The 27,617-nt window shown below is 44.0% G+C and overlaps 1 protein-coding gene across 1 annotated transcript in view; it reads right to left on the bottom strand.

The window, feature by feature from the left end:
- Nucleotides 1-27,617, bottom strand: part of ncanb (neurocan b) — a gene marked incomplete at its 5' end in the record, with an annotated part of 118,244 nt that overhangs the window by 71,163 nt on the left and 19,464 nt on the right. The window contains 4 exons of the mRNA XM_079996527.1: nt 12,941-14,170; nt 21,599-22,357; nt 23,435-23,728; nt 25,259-25,386. Coding sequence (XP_079852653.1) covers nt 12,941-14,170; nt 21,599-22,357; nt 23,435-23,728; nt 25,259-25,386 — 2,411 coding nt within the window. The remainder of the gene's footprint in view (nt 1-12,940; nt 14,171-21,598; nt 22,358-23,434; nt 23,729-25,258; nt 25,387-27,617) is intronic.

The raw sequence follows: 27,617 nt of genomic DNA, 5'->3' as shown, positions 1-27,617 counted from the left end.
AGGAACAGGAGCTTCATTCAGTCTGCAGATAATTAAAAACAACTGAAAACACATACAGTAAGTCTGCTGACTGAGCACTGGGATGAATCCGTACAGGAGGTACTCTCTCTCTCTCTTTCTATATATATATATATATATATATATATATTTTTTTTTTATAATATACAGTATATGAGAATGATTGAGAATTCTTGGGAATAAAAATGAAAGATAATATGTTAAATGTATATCCAGGATACACTTTAATTTGTATGATTTTAAGCAATATTAGATGTTCAAATAAAAAAAGCCATAATAATTATTATTTTAGATACGAAAAGATAAGATAAGATGAGGAAATTCAGGTAATTCAGAAGAAACACCATATTAGTGTAGTTATTTTGGATTAGGCAGACAAGTATACACACACACACACACACACACACACACACACACACACACACACACACAAACACACATGCACACATTTCCAAAGCAACCATTCATAGGTAATGTAATGGATATTAGACAGGGTTGAGACAGGTGGACTGTGTCTGATTGCGTCACATCTGATTCGAAGTGACAGTGATTCAATGAATCATGTAAGATGATTCCTTGGGGTGAATAATTGGCCATTTCTCGAAAGTGAGAAAGTCAAGAGAGGAAAAGAGAGAACGCAGGAGCAGACAGACGGATGAAAAGACAGAGAGACAGGGGCGACCAGTAGGGCAGCAAGGTGTATGAGGAAGTGGGGATATAAACTAAAGGGAAGTTAAGTGCAGGTGGGACTAAAGGAATTAGGAAAATCTAATTAAGAGGAAGTGAAGTGCATGGGAAGAGGACAGATTGGAGGAATGTAAGCGAGACAAATGTCAGAAAGGGAGGAAAAGAAAGACAGGAGGGAGCCATCATACTTTTCATCCTTTCTGCTGGCTGGCTGCTGCTGGCTTATGATTAATTACACACTGGTCTTAAAATAGGTCTCCTCTTCCTCCTCCAACTGTGTGTACGTTGTACAAAAAGGCTTTTTGAGGATAAAGAGACCATTAGAGAGACGAGCGAGGCGGGAGAGAGAGAGAGGGAGAGAGAGAGAGAGAGAGAGAGAGAGAGAGAGAGCGAGAGAGAGAAAGTAAAAGAGTGAGAAAGAGGAAACTAGTTGGGACATTTGCGCATAACAGGCGTTTGGTTGTCAGGGCGTGAGCACAGAGGCCATGACAAGACACAGGGCCTTGTAAAAAACGTTTGGGTTGGTTTTACAAATAAAGTATGGGAATTCTTACTATGCCTTAAGCTGTCTCCAGACAGCTCCACTGAATGAAGCAGAAAGCCATTTTTTAACAAACCAAGTCTAAATTTGGCCCTGATGGGCTGTGATTGGGTCACTAGGGCACCCATCATAAGGCAAGCCCCCCAGTATACAGTATATACTGGGTCACCACCTATCATACTTCCTCATTGCTTATTCAGCTCTTCGCTGTTGGAAGCAAGCCCTCTATTACGGAACGAAAAAAGGAAACAACTTTTGACATATTCAGCTCTTGAACGAGCTGGTCAGTGAGGTCACCGGTAAGAACAACCCATTCTTCATTTGTAGAAAAAAGCTTGTAGCACAACCCAAACATTTTACTTCATTTTGAACTTGAGTTCTTACTACAGTATGCCATATTGGCAGTTCTGACCGCAAGGTCAGAACAATGTGCCTATGCAAGACCACAAAGGACGAGACATAGAACCCAGGGTCTGGGTAGTCCGTTCCAGGGACCAACTAGCAGATGCTCGTGGGTGGGGATTCCGCATACAGCTGAGCTTGTACCACCTGACCGTAACCACTCTCAAGAGTGGGCTGCACAGAGTATACAGCCTCTCGTTCTCCTCTGACCCAAAGGGGGGAGGAAATTAAGAGAGATCAATCACGGTCGATTTGAATCCCGTTTTTGTGTTCTTTGGCTGTCCGTGGAAAACACCAAGCAGGACTGGCAGACAGACAGTGCGGTTTGATTTCCCACACCTTTTGCCAAGACAAGTGCCCGAAGCAGTGGGGACTTGAACAACAAATATTTTACTCCCACCTCGTGAAGAGTTTGAATGAGGATCCCGTTTCAGAGTATCCCGTTTCAGAGTATCCCGTTTCAGTGTATGCAAGGCACCGGCGTAAACGGCCGGTGCCTTGCATACACCTGGATGCCAGTATGTGACTGACCTGGTGGCTTGCCTTCCACTCCATTATGACAGGCCGATATAGGTACTGGGATATACTATACTATACTATAGATATAGGGCCAGGTACACCTTGAGAGTGGAAGGTGCCAAGCCTTTTTTGTGCAGACTTTGGGGGAAAATGGGTATGACCCCAATATTACAGCGTAATGGGTCATCTCCACATGCCACACACCAAAGGCTCAAAGGCTGGCTGGACATGTAAAGAGTTCGGGCGCGTAAACCAAGTCTGTATCGACCACCAAGGGGCCATCAGAACCAGTTCCTCCCTGCCCCCCCCCTACCTTGTCTAGCACCTGCTACAACAGTGGGAGGGGAGAGAATGCACAAAGACGAGCCCAAGGCCAGCGGTGAGCCAAGGCACCGTGGGGGGTTGTCGTTCTGAATGGAGTACCATAGAGGTCAATGCGTTGTGTCTCGTAAAACGAACAGATCTACCTCTATCGACACCATATGATCATGTCCATGACTAGTGGATGATGGATGCCCCTGGGACACTATGTGCCTCCTCACCTGGCTCTTCTCCTTCCCCCTCCGCCTCCTTCCCAGAGCTCCACTGGGCTGCGTGGAAGTCGTGCCACTCCGTTGTATCGATTAGCTGCGATGTTACCGGTACTGTTAACGGTATTGGAGAAATTACGTTTTTTTTCCAATTTATTTAAGCTATATAACCCGTTTGTGACTTGCAATAAGATTAAGGATTTAATCTCAGAAGAATTTTCACTATTATCAGAAGAGCCATCTCTCCTCTTTCTCTCTCGCCCTCTATCACCGGAGATATGGAGATACAGTATGTGCGAGGGGGGCGGGGCTGGCTTCCTCTGCCTGCCTCTCCCACACATATGAGGAGACCCTGCTCTGAGAGAGTGACAATTGCACGGCGAGTGCATATTGCGCCCCGATCACCCCCTCTCCATGCTTAATGCCAGTGTTCATTTTGCTCCGAAATTGTTTTAGTATTTCTCATTAAAATGTAAAAAGAACCGATAAGAGCACCGTTAAAGTACCGCATTGATAAGCAGAATCAATAAGAATAGTAGTACCATTCAAATCTTAACAATACCCATCCCTACTCTTGTCTGGCCCCTGTTCCTTCAAATAAAACAACTAAAATCAAATCACTGTTTTAAGTTGTTTTATTATAATTCCTCATTGAAATGTAATCCCTTTGTAATTTGTTAGCTTCTGTCCTTTAATTTCTTTTATTGTAATGACCGACAAAATATAAAATCCTCTTCTTCTTCTTTCAGCTGCTCCCATTATTGGTTGCCACAGCGGATCGTCTGCCTCCAATACCTTCTGTTCTGCGCATTTAAATGAAAAAAAAAAAGGAATGCTTGACTTGAGGAATCTCAGGCAACTGACGGGTTTCCGACCGATGATTCAACTCGTCAACGTTCAGGGGGCAGCCCTAATAAACACACACGCTCTCTTTCACACAAACACACACACACACACACACACACACACACACACACACACACAGACATTGACAGGCGCACGCACATATGGACATGTATACCTAGAAACATGCACATGCAAACACACACTATCACACAATTCAAAATACATTCACTTTGCTCGCACCCGCGAGCGCGCACCCGCGAGTGCGCACGCGCGCACGCACGCACGAAGACACACACACACACACGCACACAAACACACACACATACCCACACACACACACACACAAACACACACACACACACACACACACACACACACACACACAGATACCACCCTGGGTGCTGCTCTCCTTAGACTTAGTGAACCTTGTAATAGCTTTGCAGCGACAGGGATCATGCCTCTGCCTGTTTGAGTGTTCCCTCTCTGTGAACGTGATAAGCCATCACCTGGCCGCGACTGGGGCCGCACTCTTAAACTTTAATGTTACATCCCTCAAATGTACTGGAGCACACAGAACACCCATATACTGGAGCATCGCTCTATGGATGACTGCATTAAAGTGCACGGGGCGGACGGAATCCATCAGTCATCGTTATTGTGATGGTCTAATGAGCCTGAAATGTGAAATATTCATAATGTGCCATGCCTGATGGCTGCAATGAACATTCATTGTGTATGTTTAATGAGGTTATGAAGCTGTAGGCACTTACTGTACATAATGCATATAATATTATATGTTGCTCTGTGTTGCTCTTGCTCTACTCAACTGGGACAGAGCATGACTTTGGATTAAATTCTTATAAAATAAATGAAGGTGATAAATAGCTGCTGCATCCTGAAACACTGTTGGAAAAACAATAAATCCCCCATTATCCATGTCTTTCGGGCAAGTCATTTTCTGTACTAGTAATTTATATGAGTTGAAGGTTAAAAAGAAAACAATCACAATAATCAGATTTTTGGGGAAAAGAATGAAAAGTGTAAAACATAATCCTGGTCCCTCCTCCACCCAAATGGTTCCGCGGTGCAGAGTGAAATATACACTTAGGAATACGGCCAACACTGTGCCTGACCTTGGTGTATTGTTTAGTGACTCATTGTGGGCGAACACGTCCCGGTTTCCATGCCCCCTCTGTGACGGTGCAGACAGACTGGACAGACATACGAGTCGTTATCCAATCCGTGTATTACCGTGGCCCCGAGATACAGTAGACTACTCACTCACTGCAGGTGAAGCTACTGTTTCTGCCACCAGGAGCCAGATGCAGGAAATATGAAACCCATTTCTGTCCAGAATATAGATAACACTTCTCCAGCACAAACGTGGCTTCCACCTCAGATCATCGCTATGCCATTGATTTACGGCGGGTGGGGGTCGGGGGGGTGTTCGTCAGAAGAAGAGAGGTGCTGGTATCGCGTCCTCTCCACCATGGTCTGCGCTGGTGGTGTCGGCACCTCAATAGTCAGACTAACGATAGACTGAAAGACTGTACAGTTATTACAGCGGGGATTATTTAACATTCGTGTAGCATGTCAACTAACCCCTGAAAACACAGTGTGGCCTGGAGTCCCGGAGTTAACTCTAAACCTCTACAGCAAATGAGGCTACTTTATACAGATGGCTAGTGAGAGCCAGCATGCTGTCCTCAGAGGCTCCAGACCTCCAGCTCTGCCTTTTCACCCCACAGAACAACCTGCTCTGGCAGGAACTACTCTGTGTGTGTGTTTGTGTGTGTGTGTGTGTGTATGTGTGTGTGTGTGTGTGTGTGTGTGTGTGTGTGTGTGTGTGTGTGTGTGTGTGTGTGTGTATGTGTGAGCATGCCTCACAGAGGCAGGGGGGCACTTTCACCACTGCTTTCTGAGTCACTTTCCTGGGAATTCAACAAAAGGAGAAATTGATATGCAGTGTCAAGTAATCAGACGTCTTTGTAGTGACAAAGTGAATGTGTGGTTGTTTTAGCTCATATTCTATTATGAGCTAAAACAAAATTAAGCAAGGAAGCCCACAAGGATAACTTTTTATCAGGTGTTTCTCTGATGCAGTGGTTTTCAAACTATGGTTTGAGACACACTGCTACAGATTTTCCTTATTTTTTGATTGTCTTTTCAATGTCTTAATGTTTTGAGAGATTTTTGGTGAAAAAAAAAAAATGTTTCCTGAAATTTTTTTTTTCTTCCGATTTTGGATTTTTAAATTTCTTATTTAATGCCCCTTCACCGAATATGTAATTTAGTATTTCAGATTGATGTCACTATTCTTGAGTGTGTGTTGACAAAGAGCGACATTGCCGTTTGTATTAAAAATGCAGAATTTCAGGCACAGCTTGACCTTGGAAAGAAACTTGTTAGGGATCTATTTTTCCACACAGCCCTCATCATCGCAGATAGAAACTTTCGATTTTCATCAACTGTACCTTTCATCACACTGCATGAAATGTTCCCTCATTCTCTATTTCAGATGAATAGAGAAACACAAACACACAAACTTGCACTCATGCCACACCCAATTATTCGATGCACTCACGCACGCAGGCACGCACAAATGCACGCACGCACGCACACACACACACACACGCACACACGCACACACACACACACACACACACACACACACACCGTTTTCGACCCACTTCATGTTACTTTTCCACCATCGTTAGTTTCACGAGACTGTTCTGACAGCAGTGCTTCGAGGCACTGGATCGAGAAGCAAGTCTAGAAGCCAGTTTAAAACTAATATGCCTTGCATAAAACCATTTTTGACCTCAAGTGTCCGACTTTACAACCCCCCCAATTCAAACCAACAGCATTTTCCAACGATAGGAGGTCGAAGTGTCCTTGAGCCGGACACCGAACCCCCAACTGCTCCTGGTGAGCACGTTGCTGCCTCACATTACTGCCATCAGTGTATGAATGTGTTTGGAAATAAGTGAATGTGAGGCATTATCCAGCCATTTATTATAATAAAACGCATTCAGAAAATAAATACTGTGAACGTATTTTGGAGGAGCTGGAGGTCACTTTTATTAAATACGTTTATTACTTAAAAAAAATCGAATTAGCAGTTTACTATGTTATTTATGTTTTTATTTTTTCGCAACTATACAGTCTGCTAATCTGGCGACCTACAGCAGAGCTCTTGTTGGGCTCCTCTCCACTGCCTCTCCTCTGGAAGTAAAATAAATAAACAACTCTTGTTTTCAATTCACCCATTTCACAGTTAACCTCGACCAGAGGCAGCCCCATTATCTGATGCTGATCTCTTCCATGTCTGACTGGTGTAGTCGCAGACTGATAGTGTGAGGCTGCCCGCGAAATGGAGAATGGAAACGCAAGACTAATGTCACAGAGATACTGCTATTCAAATATCTCAGGGCATACTGCATGCATAATATAACCTCTTATTTCTGTCGCGCCATTAGGGTGAAAAGCTGCACTCGCTCATGGTAATTGTCAGATCCTTCTTATTCAGGCTTGGAAGAGGCAGCACACGGGGCAATACTGAAGATAGCCCACTTAAGAAAAAAAAAAAAAATTCGCTGTAGTTTGTTTCCATTCTTCGTCCTCTGGAGGAACAGTCCATCCTGATAGATGGATGTGGTGAAATAGTCTATCGGTGAGGGGAAGTTGAGCTTGGCACATTATCTGATGGGGTCTCAATGCTCCATTCAACTGTTTGTCTATAAAACCGACCAGGTCAGCCGTTCCCATTGTGCACAGCCACACAATGCTTCGGAAAAGAGGATTATATTTCCTCCGACAGCGCCCCTGTCTGTCCACCTGTCTAGCTTTCTGTCTCGCTCCATTCTGTTCGACTTCCTAATTAATGGCGCATCGAAGAATTATTTTGCGGATTTAGAAAACTCTCCGACCCTTGGGGACCCCAAGGTTATACCAAGTAATAATAACTCACTGATAGGGTTCTGACGGGGCAGCGAGAGAGGAATACAAAACGTATTGAATCACACATTATTTTTCAGGATAACATAAGACTCAGGAAAGGTCTGTTCCTATCTGGTTTTACAGAAGTGATTAAATGAAAACAACTGCAGTAAAACCAGAGAAGATTGAGGATTAAGGATCCTGCAACGGTCGACGGATTAAGCGATTGTGTGCTTGGATGCATTCTCACTTTGCATACTTACAGTACATCCATCATTAAGATGAACATTTTTTGGATTCTCCCTCAACACATCTGCCTGTATTGAAACAGAGGGGCACGTTGGCCAATGTCCATGCTAAACTTCTAGTCCCCGACCAACTCAATGCCAGCTGGAAATTAAGCGAAAAACTTTTTTAGGCATTCCCTAAATAACCATGCAAACAATAAATCAAGCTTTGGAATGCAGCGCAGGAAAGGACAAAATAACCACACAGCAGCTGAACGATTAAAAATAATGATTCTGCTGTTGGGTGGTGGGAAAAATGCAGTCAAAGAGTCATTCTTATCAATGTCCAGTCGTATCAAACCCCTACAGCTTGTTTTCCAGAGGCTGTAAAAAAAAGGACATTTGTGAGAACAACAGAGATTTTTGAATGAGTGTTTAGTATGTTTTGTTCTGTGATGACACAGTGTTTCATACTGTCTGGAAGACAAAGTTCAGTTATTCCTGATGGAGCTCCTGCAGCCTGAGCAATTGCAAAATTTTGTTTTGGCCGTAACAATAATAATGCATTGGCTAAAATGAAAATGTCATGCCCATAACATTGTGTACAATTATGTCACGTGTTTGATTTAAAAATTCTCAATATATATTATTTTTCTATTTTCCCACAGTAGCCATCGAGGTAAGGAACATAATATTATTTTTAAACTGTTGAATGTTATAAAAATCTTACATATTCCTGTAAATGTTTGACTTTCAGATTATGTCTTATTTCTTATTTATTTCTCTTTTATTAATCCCACTGGGGAAAATTTGTTCTCTGCATTGACCCATACTGGTATCACACATATCTAGGAGTAGTTGGCTGCCATGTGGCAACGCCCGGGGAGCAGTTAGGGGTTAAGTGTCTTGCTCAAGGACACTTCAGCATGCTACCAGGAGGACTTTATTTATTATTGTGGACTTCAGTGACCTTTCAGTCAGGACATTACTTGGTCCGTAGAGGATGGATGATAAAGGCTGCTGTAGCAAGCCTGTGGTGAAAAGGGCCCTTTGCTGCTTCCTTTATTAATACAGATACTTTGAAAGTAAATTCTATATCCATATAGATGACATAATGCCTTAAATGCTTTCAAAGGTACAAAATAACATGCTTTGAAGCACATATCCAAGTGAGAATTCAGCAGGATCTTCATAGTCCATAATTGATGCATGGTAAAGGAAACTCAGTGGAATTTACCACTCTGAAACACACTGTTGTGTATTATCACGCTGGAAGTCAGTATTCACAAAAGGCCCAGTGTGATTCCTTACCACCGTATACTTAAGCTCATTCTCAACACTTTGGTTGCTTCGTTATTCCCCTAGTTAAATTATACGGAAACAGCCCGTGTTCCGTCAGCACTGCTTGGTGTGTTCCGCTGTTTCATTCCAAACCACAACGGAACCCTCCATTTCCCAAGGCTGTGCTTTTACAAATCCCATTCATTTAATACTCAGCAGCCAATAGCACAAGATTAGATTTAGTACGGAGCGTTTGATATGGAAAATGTGCGGAATTACACTGTGTACAAAAAAGGAAGAGAAATGCAGAGAAGAGAAAATGATAGAGAAAGCAGGGGCGCGGAAGCTGAGGAGAGGCTTAGATTAAAGGGAGGTGCATGTGTCAACACACTGAATTACCAAATCTTGCAAAGATTGGTGGTGATGATGTGATGAAACAGTCACATTGTTGGAAAAAATTACTTTATTATCAGCTTTACAGTGTGACAAATGTTCTTCTGTTTTTCCCTTTATTATTATTTTCGAACCAGCACCACTAATTTTATGCACTTCAAAAACATGATGATAGGAATACTGGTATATACAGAGAGAGAGAGAGAGAGAGAGAGAGAGAGAGAGAGAGAGAGAGAGAGAGAGAGAGAGAGAGTCAGGAAAGCATCAGGATGTTAGAAAATCAGGGATGTCAATAGCTTTCTTCTTTTGGAAGCAATGAGCTCAGCCAAGGTCTCCAACGATAGCCAGCAAACCAAACATCAATCTTAAGAAGTGTATTGCACTCATTCATTTTTGATCCGAAACACAACCACACACACATCAACAAATAGAAATAAAGCCCTCCCTCACACACATGCACACACGCACGCACGCACGCACGCACGCACGCACACACGTACGCACACACACACAAAACTCAGATTCTTCCTTCTCTCTCAGATTTAACGCTCTAATCTAGGCAGGCCTGTCTGGGGCATTATTGATGTCACACAAGACAACTGATCTATCTCGGGTCCTGGACTTTGAGCTGAAGTCAAGAGGACCATAACTCAGCGGATTCCACTCCCTGCGTGCGAGGCCTCCAACGCTGTATCAGGCCATTGGTGGGGATCTGAAGGTTGGCTTGACAGTCTGCATTACTGTGTTCCCCTCCCTCTCCATCAACTCGCAGGGCCAGATGCCAGCAGTTGGCGCATCCTGGTCAATTTCCATGTATGTTTACCTTGTGAAGCGTTTTGTTGGCTATAAACTATTGAGCTATTTTGGGAGGATTTATAGTGTGCGGTACCTCAGGAGGTCTACACGACATTGCAAACTTTGCAGCATTTGTATTGCGACCTAACATCTAGGTTGCAATACAGCGACTAGCATCACTCGTGATCAGTAAATTGTCGACATAAATGAACATTCACAAAAAAGAACATAAAAAAAAATATCCCCACCACCTCAAGAGACCAAGAAAGATAATCCAAATAGCTCAGAAGAAACACAACTTTTTAGAAAAAAGAGATGATGTATTGAAGCGTAAACAAGGATTAACATTACATTTTAATTACAGTTTTTGCATGGAATTCGGGAAAACAAATTAAGTCTTCTCATGGATTCTCATGTGTGTGTGTTGTGTAAGTCTGTTTGTGTGTGTGTGTGTGCGTGCGTGCGTGCATGTGTGTGATTGCTTGGAGGCATGTCAGGCAGAGCTGTGGGGGATCACAACAATGGTTATCCCTCCAAACAATGATGTCTGACCTTATCACTGATATATGGCTCAACAGAGCACAGAGGGGTGGAGCTGCCTCGATATCAAACAACAAATGAAAAGATGCAGGGAACCCATAAAGAAGAGACATAAAAGGGAAGAATGAAAGCAAAAAAGACAGATATGAAGAAAAAGGAAAGGAGAAATAAAAAGAAAGAAAAGAAATTAAGCAAAAAGGATGAAGTACAAATAGGTGGATGGAAACGACAAGCTATTGTAGATGGAGTACGCCGTCATGGCTCTCCAGAGGCTCAGGGGATTACATTAGTGCAGCCACTGATCATTGATTAAAGAGCTAAACTCACACCTTCCCAGGCAGAGAGGACACGCTCACCTCTCACTGCCTCCACCCCACCTTTTCTATCTTCCTCCATCTCCCGCTGCCCTTTCCCATCTTTTCTCTTTCTCTCTACGTCTTGTTCCGGAGTATTGGGCAGAGAGCTATTGCTGTTATTTCTCCCGGTTCGACCACTGAGGACCCAGTAAGGTCACAAAGAGGAGGAATACTCATGTACAGAGTGAAAGCGGATCACTCGCTGTAGAAAGATGAAAACACATCATGTAATGCCACTGTAACACTACTCTCCATGGGATCTTCCATCGAGTGTTGTTACTGCTTTGGCTCTTGGAATAATCATTCGAGGGGTGTAGCGGGGTGTGGGATTGCACACTGTTAAGAATCCACTGTAAAGTGCCCTTGAGCAAGACATTAAACCTTATCCAGGTGTGGGAGTTCTGTGGCCTATTCTGTGCTTAGACCTCTCATTTTACCTGTGGCGGAGGCCAAGTGCAGAGAAGCACATAATCAATACTGTCATTATATGATAAACACAATCACACCATTTACAATATCAGTTTATGTTTCACTATACACTGCTTAAAAACACACGCAACAGCCTGAATGATGTTGAAAATGAGATTCTGTGTATGTGTCAACCCGAGAGCGTTGTTCTCAGAGAACATCTTGTTGAGGTCAAGATCTCGGAATGTTCTTTGTGGCTGGGAGGGTGAGGCTTCCAGCGACAGTATTAAAAATGGATCTTCCGAACCCCTGAGGCCCAGCTAAGAGTGGTATAAGTAAAGTAGGACTTCTGAAATGCACACTATATATTTAAACGCTTTGTGCCGAACAGCCAATTTTTGTTGTTTGGATATCAAATTAGGACGAAGAAGAGGCAATCGTCCCCATCACACATTATGTTCATTAGCAAAGTTTCGTGTTTTTGTCCACATAGTGGCAGAAAGCCAGCAGGTTTGTTAGTAATCAGAGGAAATCAATGCGGACATACTGAGACAAAGGGCACAGCCATCCATTTGATCGGGCACAAGGAGGATAAGTTGACCGAGAAAGTTATCATGAGGCAAAAGCAAAAGAACATGAGAGACAGCTAGAGATAAAAAAAAAGGGGGAGAAACAGCTTTCAAGAGAGGGAGAGAAAATGATGAAAGGCGAGAAAGAGACACAGGAAGAGTGAGAATTAATGTAAGTAAATGAGAATGAGAACATCAGACTATAGAACGAGATGGGAGTAAATTAACCAGTCCCATCTTGTAGTTTGCGTCAACATTGATTTGTTGGGGACTAGGATCTCTGCCTCTCCCCAGTCGCCTGATTGCATCCACTCTCACCCAATAATTACTTCACATATACTGGTCAGTCTCATCTCACACACGCACACACGATAACACGCACGCACACGCACACGCACGCACACGCACACACACACACACACACACACACACACACACACACACTACCTTACTCTCCAGAGCCACCAACCTGGGACAGAAGGCGAAATCAAAGAAGGGGATCGAACCAAATGCAAGGGAAAAGATTTTAAAAAGCATCTGTGTGTATGTGTGATAGATATTTCCTTTAGTAAAATCATCAAATGAATAAGAGAAAGACAGACGGCAAGAACAAGAGCGAAGGAAAAAAAATGGACATTGAAGCTTTAATATTTAGACTGTAGAGCCTGCCTTCTCGGCTGGAAAGTGTGCAGTGGAGCTTTAACAACATGATGATGTCAACTCATTTCGCTTCGGTGGCGCGGTGCTGCTCTGAGTGACGGATGGGGGTCTCTCTGGGCCGTGTTGCATAATTAGATAAATAGCTGCTGATTAAATAATCACTCAAAATCACGAGAATAATTACGGTAGTGAAGTCAATTTATCAGAAACAATAGGGAGCTTTACGTACCTGAAGGGTTGAGCCCCAGGCCCCAATTAGGTAGGAGGACACCAAACGGGTTCTTGTCGGCATTCTCTGTGGTCACAGGGCGTTGGTCATCCTTTGGCTTGGGACTCTTCCTCCCAAAAGGCATCGGGTGGCTCCCCAACATGAAGGACTCCGACACTGCTGACCTGGATTCCACCTCAGTCACACTGTGCATGGGGTCCAACAAGACGGTGGTCAGCTGAATAGGGGCCGGAGTCGTTTGAGTCTCTGGGGATGTCTTCGGATGGGACTGCGGGTCAGTTGTACTTGCAGCCTTCTCTGCTTCCATCTGGACCCACGAAATGGAAATTGAAGGGCCTGTGGTGGCAAAGCCGTCAGCTGAACGATCTGTGGTGACTGTGGTGGTGATAGGATCTGTTGTCTGCGTGTCTCCGGTTGTCAGAAGGTCTGCGGTGGACGTCTCAGAGGATGTAATCAGGGGCTCCACGGTGGTTTCGGGTGCGGTTGTCACCACATCAGGTGTGGTGATCTTGGCTTGAGGAGGATTTCTGTCCGTTCCTTGATCTTTCCCCTGCTTCCTAAACACGGGGGAAAACCCTGAATTTAGACGACCCTCTTTTCTGTTTGGGAGCGATGGAGAGAGATTGTCGGTGGGGCGATGGACATATAGGATCTCCCCCCTGGCCTCCTCTGCCGTTCTCGGCTTTGGGGAACCCTGAGACTGGGTAGTGGGCTGCTCCACCATTTGCCATGGGGACGGAGTAGTTTGTTCTGCGACAGTCACAGCCTCTGTCCAGCTTTGTTTGGGTGAAGTGTTCAGCCTGGCACTACTGCTGTCCAGAGTGTAGGTTTCAACTTTTGATCTGAATACCATGGGAACATTGCTTTCCTCCCCACTCCCCTCTGTTTCCCTGTCCTCTTTTGGGACGGTTTTGGGGGCTGCAGTGTTTCTTTGTTCATCTTCCTCCTCCCTGCCTTCACCAGAGTAGTTTTCTGGGTTGTCCTGTCTCAGGGAAGATGGCACAGTCATCACTTCCAGGGGCCCCGACTTGGCCTCCATGGGCTCAAAGGTGGAACTTTTGCCTGTGTAGCCAACATGTCCAGGGGGGCCGAGTTTGAAGGCACGCATGGACTTGATGGCCCACCGGAGCCGACTACCAGGGCCTGAATCCACCACTCCTCTGGGACCTTTGGGACTGCTGGCAGGTTCACTAGGTATTGTTCTCCCACTGGGACTTAATTCCATTAATTCTGCAGGGAAAGGGAGGAGAAAACAGAATAGGTAAAGAGATTATGAAAAAAACAACATTTGTTAAAATGCTTTCAGAATTAGCAATTAAAACTGCACGCTTAGCTGTAACCCCGTTGCTGTAACTCTTACAGAATTTCACTTCAATCCCTACTTGGCATGTAAGCGAATCCAAATATGTCATTCGGGAAAGCACAAATAATGCGATGGAAGCAGATATTTCTTCTACCCGAAGTTGCTTATTATTATTCGGAAACAAAAGCCATGATTGACATGTCTGTGTGTGCGTGTATATGTGTGTGTGTGTGTGTGTGTGTGTTTATGTGTGTGTGTGTGTGTGTGTGTGTGTGTGTGTGTGTGTGTGTGTGTGTGTGTGTGTGTGTGTGTGTGTGTGTGTGTGTGTGTGTGTCTGTGTGCGAGTGAGTGAGGGAGCGAGTGAGCGAGCGAGTTTGTGGAGGGGGGGAAAAACTACACTATGATAAAGAGAGAGAGAGAGAGAGGGAGAGAGAGAGGGAGAGAGAGATTGCAGGCTGTCATTTTTGCGGCAATAATGCACGGCTGAAATGAACGTCCTGAACATCGGGCCAGCTGAAAAAATCCCTCCGCTGGCAAATATGACTCCATCACGTATTTTGTGTGGCTGTGGGCAATATCTCTGCTAAGTGGCAAGGGGTAAAGAGAGACAGAGAGCGAGAGATAGAGAGAGAGAGAGAGAGAGAGAGAGAAAGAGAGAGCAAAAGGAAAAACAAGAGAGCGAGCATGAACCAGAGAGAGAGAGAGAGCAGTGGCAATTCTAGGATTTTTCCAAATACTTTCTTTGAGGGGGGGGCAACTACAGCATGAGGATGTGAACATATATTTCAAAATTAATTATATGTGAATATTAATTCTATTTGGCGCTTTGAAGGCACAAAAATTGTAATGCCAGTCAATATAAGGTTAGAAAATATACCATTTGCCCGATTTAATGGGACTTCTGGTATAAACCACGCCCACTTCTGGCCTTCCAGCCGAATACAGATTGTTGGTTGAACAGATACAGATACAGATAGATACAGATAATGACGTCTCTGTACACCTCTAGTCCCTACGTATATAGGTATTTAGAATCTTTTATAAAGAGCTTATGATATTTTGTTTCATATACTCTGAAGCCCCTTTCACACATAATTCCCAGTAAATTACTGGAATATAGGCCCGGCGCCACGAAGAAGCAAGAGGGTGCTTTGACCCCTCAATTGCATTTTCTGCCCCCTTAAGTTTATGTTTTATGTGCCGTATAGAAAAATAGCAAAAACAACAAAACTATTGGCCCGGATACAAGTGTCATAGAGACGACAGTGATGAAACATCTTCTTTTTGGCCATAAAATATTTGAAACTTGTTTTGACTATTTGCATAGGACTGTGCTGCGCTGTCCCTAGTACTGAATGGAGGGGAGGAGAGATGAACTTCAGATAGTTCAGCCTTGCTTGCTTTTCGTGGTTGTAAATACAACTTTCAGCACTAACTCTATTTTTTCCATTGTAGCCATCTACAGAAGGGAAGCGACAGGGAAATTACGTTTTGGTTAATGAGAGAGAGAGGGAGAGAGAAAGCGAGAGAGCTGCATGACATTAGCAGAAAGACAGACAAAACGATCTGATCGTCTTTTATTTTTTTATGACCCTAACGCTGTTGGCTATTATTTTGTTGATTTTCGCAGTCATCTCTCAGTGGTTAGAATCGTTCATAAACTCTATTATTTTGCATCTTGTCCGTTCCGACTGCTCCGATTCCCTGAACTGTGCGAGGACACTCAGGTTTAATACTGGGCTCACCACTGCTGTGAAATAAATGTATTATTTGATTTCGAGACTACTGTTTGTCTTCTGTCGTTGTGATTTAGCCTTTCAGAGGCTATTGTTCGCTAGGCAATTGCTCACATCGAGACAAAGCGCCACTATGTTGCCACCCGAAGGATGAAAAAGAAAATTCAGAAATAGGCATAGCAGGATGATAAGCTTCTGTATTACTATATACAAAGATTTGCCCCCACGCCAATTTTAACTGCCCTCTCAGTCACTTCATCCTGGCGCCCAGGCCTGCTGGGATAACCTTTCCTGCACCGCTAGGGATTTTTACTATTCACTAGTCCGCACCCCCCCCATAGGCTAAAAAACTTTGCCTATGAAATAAATCCTGATATAAACGAGGCAATAAATATATAATAAATGTAAATATAAATATGTAAATGAGTAAATATACGCCTGACGGACTGGGCGGAGGTGTGCCCGACCCGGGCCTCGAATGAATCCTTCATTGTGATTCATGGGATCTTTTATCACTTTCACTTGCGCAGCAAGGCTGTTTTGGAAAACTGTTAATTTTTTAGAACGTTGTGAATTACACATTACAAAAAAAAAACAGAATTGATTTTACTGTTGGCAGGGAGAACACAGAGACCGTTTAGTTAGCAGATTTAACATCCCTAGTTTATACATGTTTTTAATAAATGGGCTGTAAAGTCCAATATGAAAAAGCCGTCATAAAGCAATGATAAAGCAATGTTAAGGCTTCCATTCGCAACACAGCCATCCCAGCATTTTCCATTTCCATTTCCATTTTTGCATTTTCCCTGCTCCCATTCACACATGACCCCATGCAGGAAAGGCAAACAAAATGCATAATGTAATTAGGCATTTTGCCAACATTTCCCAAGATAGTCTGGTCTTCATTTACAAATGGTAGGTCTCTTCACTAGAGGTGTTTACTAGTGAGAATGCTAGAGCGCTTAAAGTTGAAGATGAAAGCAACCCAGTACCACACACACATATATACACACACACACACACACACACACACACACACACACACACACACACACACAGACACACACACACACACACAGGCAAAATAAGAATAGAAGGATATTTCAAGGCAATTTCACACCTATTTTCTTTGTGCCTCTTTTCTTATTCTCTGTGGATCTTCTACCTCCAAACTACCTCCTACTGTTTCTCTGCTTCCTGTGATGAGACTGGCCAAGTGAAAAACTCTGGGAGTGCTGTAGGCAAACTTCCTCCATGCATCTACAACAAGCCCCATCTAGACATGTTTATTTCGATGAAGCAGGCCACTCTACTCTACTCCTTTAAACCAGACGCTGTCTACACCCTCAATAATTTATTCGGTTGTGTATGTGTGACTCATGCTTGGTGTGTTCTTTTTAGGGAAGCACTGCTGCTCAGCTGCAGTGTCGCGCTCCAGTGTTGCCACCTTCATCATTGCTAATATTTTCTTGGTGTGGCTCCCAGCTTCACTCAGATGTCTGATAATTATAGCAATGCAGGGTGACATTCCGTGACGCAGCACAACAAATCAACTAGGGACAAAAAAACATACACAAATATGTGCATGTGTGAAATATTAAAAAAAGCGTGTGAATTATTCAGAAGCTTTGCCATTGCCGTATGTATACTGTAAGCCAGGTTGGTGAAACAGAGGTTCATTTTCATAGGGGATGGAGCCTGGCTTAATTGTCCTATTATTAATCGGAATAGCTAATTAACCACTTCTTCTACACACACTGATGAAAGCAGGAATAATTAAACATGTTAATCTGGTCTGATCATCTCTGTAATGACTCATATAATAAACAAAGGGATGCAATTACAAGTTTTGGATAATTTCATTGTGCTACTTAAATCAGGAGTACGGTGCAGACAGAAGAACTTTCAAAGGAACATGTCCTCCACCACAGTTGTGAGCATAGTCAAACTGTATTCATGACAAAACAGTAAGAAAAAGAACTGTGAAAGAAGTTGGACTGCGAAAAATCAACCATGATGCGACCGATCTTGTGCTCTGAAAAGCATCATTTCATCATGACTCTAATGGCATTTTGGCAGGACTCCTGCAATGTCCAGCCTTCCTTGCGAAGCAGTCTTTGAGAGAAGTGAATACGAAAGAGCACAACGAAACTGAGCGATTGATTGTGTGTTGCGAATGAGAGGAGTTCTGCTGCCTGGACTGGAGCAAGGAGCAGAGAGAATCCCTGCGCTTGGACAAATATGATATTTAACAGAGGCAACATAGGATCTGTCAAAAGAGAGAGCGATTTTGAGAGCAGGGCTGGACTGTGACAAAAAATTGGCCCAGAAGGGTTAAGAGGGTGACTGACAAAGTCTCCTTGTCAAAAATCACTCTGATGGTGCTGAGGAGCTCTGAGCCACGGCATCTGACACGCGAAACAGAGGACGGGGGGGAGGGGTGGGGCCTAGTAAGGGATGTGATTGGGCCAGCCCAGTGTCAGTATAGAAAATGAACCAATGGGCCACGCTGTCCCTGATTTATGGTTTGCCATATGGATTATATTTTTTATTTTTTATAAAAAAAATGCCCGGTATGCCAGATTACAAGTCCACCCCTGATTGAGAGATCGGAACATGGATTGAAAAAGAACATGTGAAAGAGAGAGAGAGCATCTCTAGAGCTTAGAGTACGGCCCCACAGTCCATCTGCCGGCATGGCACCTAATAAAGAACTCTATGGAGTACGGAATTGCAGGCAACATGAATCATGTCATACTCATCGAGTTTCAGCATGCAAGCCACAACGCACTCTCTCATGTAGATCTACTTGTTGTTGCTTAGAATTAAACAAAATACACCAGACAGATGCCAGGTGTCATCGAACCGACATCCAAACCCTGATGATATTGACAGATCTTCTTCCTTTACTTTACATTTTTTTTATTTTCTTAATTTGTTGGGTTTTTTTTTCTCTCGTCCCTTCTGACAAGTTTCCACTCCCCTGCCTCCCCATAATCAAGCATGCAACATGGCAGCTTTCATTACTGAAGTTTCTGGAGAACCAAGGGTATCCCCCAATACTTATTATGGCGCCTTTCCACTGCATGGAACCGGCTCAACTCGACTCAACTATACTCGACTCACAATGCCGCAAGAAACTGTCATGACGTCATCTTCAACGCGACACACTCAGGAACAATGGAGGCTGTCGACGGCATGGTGTTCTTGATTCTCGTGTGTGGCTGGATAAGCTTTTCTGTTTTTTTGGCGTCCTTTTTGAAAAGACCCCGTGGACACTCACTAGCGTATATTTTGCCTTTTCTAAAAAAAAAAAAAAATCTCCTCCCTCCAATCTCTTTGCTCTGTGATCTCTCTGAGCAATTGCGTGTCGCCGTTTCCCATTTGTCCAAACAAAACCAATCTTTTTTTATTTTTTTTATTTTTTTTTTATCGTAGATTTATTTATTTTCCGAATTGAATGAAAAGAAAAAAGCCCAGTGTGTAACAGGGAGATGTTCTCAGTCCTGTTCACAGTCACTCTCTTATCCGTGTCGTGCAATGATGAAGCGGTGACAATTCTCCGTGTTTTCATGTCACCTTTTGGTATCGCCTCAGCTCACCTGGAACCTCGACAGGTACTACCCACAACTTTTGCCCGATGGAAAACCAAACAGGCGAGGAGAGTCGAGTTGAGTTGAGCCGATTCCGTGCGGTGGAAAAGCGCCAATAAGACAGTTAATTCAGGACAACTGAAGCCACTTTAAGGGGAGAGACATGAACTCAATATTCTGTATCTCTCCAACAAGACAACATCTAACCCCCACTCTTGCTCCGGTTCATTTCTCTCCCTCTTCCTCCCTCCATTCCCTTCTGCCATGGCTCATCCTTGCCTTGGTAATAATTACCACCTCCCTTCAGCAAGCCAGGGCTTAATTGGCAGAGATGTGGATGGAGGGGGGATCGAACAGCACCAAAACCTAACCCCTGCATTAATTGGATAAGGCTGTGAATAATGAATGGAGACTAAAGCTTGTGGATTCTCAGGTGTCTTGAAATATTAATACTGTCGGGGGACAGGGGATCGGTGTCCGTTTCGGGTGGCCTGGCTTTATATTATTGAAACCGCTTATTGGCAGGTTTGAAAAAAAAAAAAAAAAAAAAAAAAAGACAACGAAACTTTTCATTTTTCTCAATGTTTTTTACAGAGGTTTTAGGCGATTTTTAATCTTTCTTGGTTATTTCTTAGTTTATTTCTTGTGAAGTGAAGTCAAGCTGATGCACTGGATCTGTCTTGTTCATTTCATTGTGAGATTAAACACTTTTCAATACCCCCTGCTTCCTTCCACAACTGTTCCTGATCTCTAACAAGATGTGTACGCTTTTATTGCATTCTCTTTTTAGGCAGGACACTGCTTTATATTGACACGCTTGATCAAATTTACACCAGGGAGCAGTCTTCTGCATTACAATATACTGTGCTTAAAAGCTATTCCGCTGAAAACTAATTTATTTTATTTAGTGTTACTTGACCATAGATTGTGATTGAGAAGAGAGTGTAGCTCAAATATCCTGATTTACCCAACCTATATCTCAACAGTTATAAGTCCACGTCTTTGACCACCATTGCTATCACAGCCCCCCTGGATGTAGACAGGGGAATTGAGTTGGTGGTTCAAGCTGAAGTGCTTTCAAATAAAGATGAGGAGTGTGTGGTGACCTTTCCTACCATTCAGTCCAGAGGACAACATCAGTCCCTTACTATGGAAGCGACCCGGCACAAAAGAGGGTTTCTCCAGCCCATACACACACACACACACACACACACACACACACACACACACACACACACACACACACACACACACACACACACACAACAACTAACACCGCCACCAACAAGAACATGAGCAAGTTAATACTGCAGCTGTCAGACCCATCTATAAAAAAAACAAACGGATATTCCCCAGAGCAATTCTATTCATTTCCAGACTCTGGTCTTTCTGATCTTTTCCTTCCTTGTACAGTAATGTGCAGTATAACATATTTGATTTCCAATGTTGTTCTTTAAGGTTAAACTCACTGTTCAGGTTTGAGTTCCTGCAAAGTTAGGAACTAAATTTGAAACAAAGCATATATGGTAAAAAAAAACAAAAAACCTCCCCTTTGGAACAAATCTTTTGAATTTTCTCCCCCTGTAAACAGTGTATTTTCATCTTTATAATTATAAAGGTCAGAGACTATGTTCCAGCAAATATAATACGAACGAAAAGAAATACTGATATTGTATTTTAAACTCACATAAAAGCACTGCGGACTCAAACCCTGTAAATAGAGTATGACTTTTAACAGTTTACACTCATGAGAAAAGCCCACCATTCATGTACACATAGTGACACAAAACAAACATAACACACACATACTACTTATAGTTGAGCCTCACACACATAAACACAGTCAGACATAGTGAGGATTCAGAAACATGACCACCCATACCATTATTAGAAGATGGAGTGTTGGTGAGAGGCATGCCTGGGTCATTTACTCCCGGCTGAGTGGTGGTATTAGTGCGCCATGGCTTTTTGAATGCAGGCACTAATGGAACCAATGGCATAACCTCTTTCTCCTGCGCTGACAGACCCTCAACGGGGTCCTGGAATTCATTGGCGGGAGGCTTTAATGAAGACCTGCCACTCGTATGCTCCAGGATAGCGTTGTCCCGTCCGCCTTTACTCCCCACAGCCTTAAAAACACCAGGGCTTTCTTGGGCTGCGCCACTGGGCGCCCGGTACTGTCTTGTTATTTCCTCAGCCACTGAGGTGTCCGTGGCTGTGGCGGAAGGACCCTCTGACCCTTCCTCCCCTCTACCTCCGGTCCAGTACCTGAAAGGCTTCATCAAAGTGTTGACAAACTCCGCCAGCACATTGTTACTCGTCTGCGACTGGAGAGTCATAGAAGTCGTGGAAGACAAGACTGGCGAATCGGATGAGCCGAAATGGCTTCCTTCTTCTCCACCCTGTTCTTCATGAGCAGAACCTCCATTGCTCTCCCTGCTTTCCAAGGTAAACAGGCCAAGGTTGTTGCTGGTTTTTGGACTCCTGTGCTCCTTGCTAGATTGGTCAGTTATGGGCTCAGCCTGGGTTTGATCCCAGCCCTGGGATCCCTTCCCTGGCTGCAGGTGGATGACAACATGTTCCTCCGAGATCTCAGAGGAGTTACTGCCATCAGCAATGGAGTGAAACTCGCTCTTGTCCAAGTCCACCAGGCCAGTCCAAGTGGAGGAGTGGGAGAAGGGCTCACTCTGTTGGGCTCCGTTGGCCGGGGGAGTGCCCTCTGCTGCTGGGTCTGTTTGGTACAGACCTCTGGCCTCTGCAGCCTGGACCCCAGCTGGCTGGTGGGCTGGAACAGAGCACATATAGCACAAACATGTTTGTAGTAAGAGAAAATATTCTGTTTTCACATTCTGTTTGCTTAATTGGCTGCAGCAAAACACAGACTTGAAGCTGAGTTTATTGCTTTCCTGTCAGTGCGGTGGCAGTAGGGCTTTTATTACTTCAGGTGTAAGATTAAATTCAGAGTGTACAACTGGATACTATGTTATTTGGGAAGTTATTTATTTATTTTTAAGCGACTCAGGTATTGCTTAGCCCATTCTCTTAATCCAAATAAAAGGCTCTCAATTGAATTTGAATTACATAATAGGCATACAATTATGCTCATGCCAAACTAAATAGTTTGTTCTGGCAATAAAATCGACTAGAACATGTCACCAATCATACTGAACTAAATCGATTACCAACGCTTGTGCAACGACGTGGCTCATCTATCAGCAGTGTGTTTGACAAATGTACTTTTGCTTCATTTCATGCTGTTCTTGTTTACTAATGATGATTGGGTTATGCAGATGTTTCCTTTTTGTGGCTCTGCTAATGCTGTGCTTTGAATAAAATATGATAATATGACAATATAAGAATAAACTGTGCAAGAATTGTTTTAAATGTTTTACAAATCAAAAGCACAAGCAAGCAAGCTGGTTTAAGCACATTGTAAAACAAAAATTATTAAACAAATTTTTATTTCATGGCATAGTATAAGGCAAATCCAAAGTGATGCTTATCCTTAACTTATCCTGATCTTTCCTGCCCCACAATGACAGAAGGTGAGACTCAACTGGACTCTCTCTCGCTCTCTCATTCTCTCTCTCTCTCTCTCTCTCTTTCTCCGCCTCTCTCTCTCTCTCTCACTCTCTCTCTCTCTCATTCAGTCTCCACACGACACTACAAATCAAATCCACCGGGGGACCAGAAATGTCACACAATTGCCTAGCTGCTAATTCATGCATGACAAAAACATTTTCACTGCTAATTAGAAAAAAAATCCAGAATGAAAAAAAACCCCCAACATATTTCAGCACCCCAGCTGGTTTCCATGGCAATCGCTATTCTGGTGACATATCAAATTTGGCAATCACTCTACCTCGGTAGCAGTAGGCATCGAACAGGGCTGTGGTGTCGGGGAAGCCGGTGCGGTTGGGGTTATTGTAGACTGTCCGCACGCCGGGCTCTTCCCCGCCACAGTTCTTCCGCGGGACGTTGATGGGGTAGCGGACGCTCCCGTCGGCCAGCCAGCCGGGGTCACACTGGTCCAGGCCGGCCTGCCAGGCCAGGTGGAGCTGTCCTGCTGTGGCCAGTTGGGCTCCAAGGGAGTGGCAGTGTGTGGAGGCCGTGGCCAGACTCAGCTTCTCTTGCACCGAGGAGTGGAACACCTCACCTGAAGAGTTTAGATTGATGAATTAAATCTCTGGGTTAAGCAATCCAAAACCAGACCACCAGGGAGTTAGGCGGGGGGGAACAGCATTACTGCTCTTGATGTCACACTCTTAAAAAAAAAAAAGAAGCAAAATAGATTTCTGACATACTGATATTACTGACATACTGTCTGACAAAAGATTCTACACCCACTGGAGCATCAGTGTGAAGTACATCATACAATAGAAAAAGCAAAGTACGATTTCTTTAGAGAAAGGAGCTGTGGAGATATGGATGAAATGGGTAATAGGTTTAGAGCCAGAGAGGGAGAGCGAGAGACAGAGAGAGAGAGAGAGAGAGAGAGAGAGAGAGAGAGAGAGAGCACATGGTCCAGAGAGAAAGGGAGATCTAAAAGCGTCACCAACAATACCAACTGCACAACAGCAATAAAAAATAAATAACAACTATAAATGAGCCGATGGAAGTACAGTGAGTTATACGAAAAAATATGATCAGGAGTGAGGAGGATGAAGAGGGAGAAGGTCGACGAGGGAACAGAGGACGGGGACGGGGGGGACGGGGAATCCTGAAAATTTTATACATGATGGGAGGTTTAAGGCAGCGTTATTATTCTTTTGTGGAAAAGAAGCTAGATGAGGAGGAGGATAAAGAGGAGAACTTCAGGAAATGAAATTGAAATGAGATGATAATGAATTAATCTTAAATTAATGTTTTCTGATTTGTTGTAGCGTACAAATCAGTATGAGTGACATGTCCCAGAGTGTTTCACATGAAAATGTTATCATCTATGAGCCTAGTCTCTCCGTCTTGAGTCTATTTGCTATTAGTTATGTATCAGTCTCGGCTCCTACAGTGTGCGCAAGCATCTCAAGATGTGTGAATCGCTGTGATCACTGTCCTGCTAATTCCTACAAACTAGGCTCTATAAAAAATGATTAAATGTTTATTGTTTGTCAGTTTGTAATTTCAGCTTAAACTGAAGACAGTTATTTGCTGATTATTATAATCAGGTTGATTTTATTCCCGAGAACAATACAATTAAACCCAGCAGTGTCCACATAATCTGTTCCGCACCACATTCACATCCAAATTCTTTATACCTTCCATAAATACCTCTGCAAAGTACTCAGATGGCTTTTATTGTTGACAGCAGTTGTGGCCCTAATGCCATCAGAAGCCTGACCCAGATACAGCATTGCCTTGTTTCTGGCCCTGGTATTAAATCAATATATCTTCAGCGTTTGTGACTACTCCGTAAGATCTAAGTCTTGTAAATTCCTGACCCTGGCATTGTAACTCTGAGAGAAAGTTTTTTTTCTGAGGACAGTTCTGACTTGAGGATTTAACTGCTGCCCAGGTCCCTTTCCCTCTCTCATCCTCTCCCCTTTCCTACCTTCCATCCTCATCCCTCCTTTTCTGCACTTACAGAGAATTAAGCTCTAGTCACAGTGTTCCAGGGCCGCAGACCCACAGCTTAGTTGGCCCACACATGACTAAACCCAAATTGATGGTTGCGGCTCCCGAGTCCTACCTTGAAGCTGTTTAGCAAAGCAGTAGACATCAAACAGCTCATCTGGGGACCTATTGCCGTAGTTACGGACTCCAGGGGAGTCCTCGCGATCTCCGTAGCAACCGGGCCGGGGTGACTGTATGGGGTACCTGCAGTGAGAGAGGGAGATCCAGAGAGAGAAACAGAGTGAATACATCCCGCCCATGAAAAAAGGTAAAGGCCGACCCAGCCCGATCTGGGATAAAGCTGTGTTCACTTTCTCATCAAAATAAGGGTTAACTTCCTGGCTGTTCAAAGGGGGGCGGTTGCCTCCGGGTACTGGGGGGTACACCCTTGGCTGTCTGATGTACCGCCCTTGTGTGGTACATTCACCACACAAGGGTCAAGAGTTTGCGGGACAAGTGGGGTGCGAGCTAAGTGGGTAGGGATATGGCGGGCAGCTGCGATCTTGCCCGTCATGCTCCTGCCCTGGAGTGCTTCACATCTGTCCTGCATTTTCATACCACTTATATTAGCTTACGCAACACATACGCTCCTGCACAAATCCATACACATACGCTCCAAGCAACACTGCAATCCACCAGAACGGGGTCTGGGAGAGACTCGGATCCACACGCCCCGCAATTTAAACTGTAACTACCAACAGGGCACATCGAATGCTGGGGTTTCCGGGGCGCTGGCGGAGGGGTGTGGGGATGTGGTTGGCCGGGGGAGACCGGGTGGGCCCCCTGCCAGGTGGGTACGGATCCTGGTGGCTTGCGCCTGGTGCTGGGTGGTTTCTGGCAAGGCCGAGGTTGTATGTGTGCACTTCGGGGGTGCAGGGTCTCCTCTCGCTCTCTGGGACTGGTTTATGCTCCCCTGGGCTATGTGTGGGTGCTGCTCATTGGGCTCCCAGCTTCTCCAGGAGCTGGGGGGTCTTCTGTGGCTGCAGGGCGGGGTGCTAGGGGCTTTCCTGCGGCCATGGGGTGTCTATACGGCTGTGGGCATTTTCTGCTGCTTGAAAGCGCCACAACATAATTTCGATCTCATACACCAGAACTAATTGCAGTCCCCTGCACTCACCGGTGAATAGACACACATGCACGCCCGCTCGCCCGCACGCACGCACACCCGCACGCACGCACGCACGCACGCACGCACGCACGCACGCACGCACGCACGCACGCACACACACACACACACACACACACACACACACACACACACACACACACAGGCAGACTCATCACAGGCACACACACACCACCAGCACCTGCTTTGAACACTCCCCCAACACCCTCCTGGTTACATCCCTCTCTTTTTTCCTTCATTTACTCCCATAACTAAAACAGGAAGAAGCCACATGCTAAATTGTTGTTCCAATTTTCCTGGAATCAATTAATTAACGGTGTTTTGGCGTCTGATGTTGCCGTCTGATGTTTCCATATTTACGTTTTTCAATGTACATGTTGTTTGGGCAGAGTTATAACAGTTATTGCAGCAGTTCATGATGATGAAAGAATGAATAAAGAGTGGCATTGCAGTTTGAGAACTTGCACTTGAACTCCACTTGCAGACTAACTCTGTCCTAGATGCAATAGCATACAAATAATCTGTGTTGTATGCCCAGCATGCTGACAGCACAGGTTAAAGAAAAAAAAGGAAATTAAACTTCCTTTTATCATGCTGCGCATTGAATAACATGCATTAAAAGATTGATTATGCAGAAATATCCCCCACAGAATACTGAAGTACTTAACAATAAGCGATAAAAGGAGGATCATTGCTAATATTTACCGAAAAACTGGCAAACAGTCAGAGGAAAGGGAGCCAGTTTGAACCTATTTTAGTTTAGTACATGATTTGCCATCAGTTTGTGTTTCGACAAATAATTGTTGAAACCCTTTTTTTTTTTTGAACTGCCTTGTTTTGGTAATGTAAAAATGGTGGCACTGGCAATGTTCAGTGGCATGCAGAAGATGTTTGAATTAAAATGGGAAACAAAGAAGAGTGATAGAAGGCGAGAGCCAACGATAAAGAAAGAGGTGAATAGAAAAAGAGAGAGAGCGACAAGCAAAGAAAAAATAAGTCATGGAATGGTTAGAATAATCCAGAATGGCTTTGCATGCCTGTAGGTCTCGAGAGCAAAACAATCCATATTTTGGCTCCAACAGTGCAATTATTCCACAAGTACACTGATTCCAGCAGCAGGAGTGCACAGTGGAAAAGGCTGATTAAAAGATTACGCAGGGCATAAAGAGGCTTATTAGGCGTGTGTGTGTGCGAAGAAACACACACACACACACACACACACACACACACACACACACACACACACACACACACACACACGCGCACACACACACACACACACACAAATACATAAATTAACCAAACAAAA

The sequence above is a fragment of the Zeus faber genome (assembly GCF_960531495.2).
Source record: "Zeus faber genome assembly, chromosome: 1".
NCBI classification, from domain to species: Eukaryota; Metazoa; Chordata; class Actinopteri; order Zeiformes; family Zeidae; genus Zeus; species Zeus faber.
Note: the sequence above shows the minus strand (reverse complement) of the source record. Positions and strands in the feature narration are given on the sequence as shown.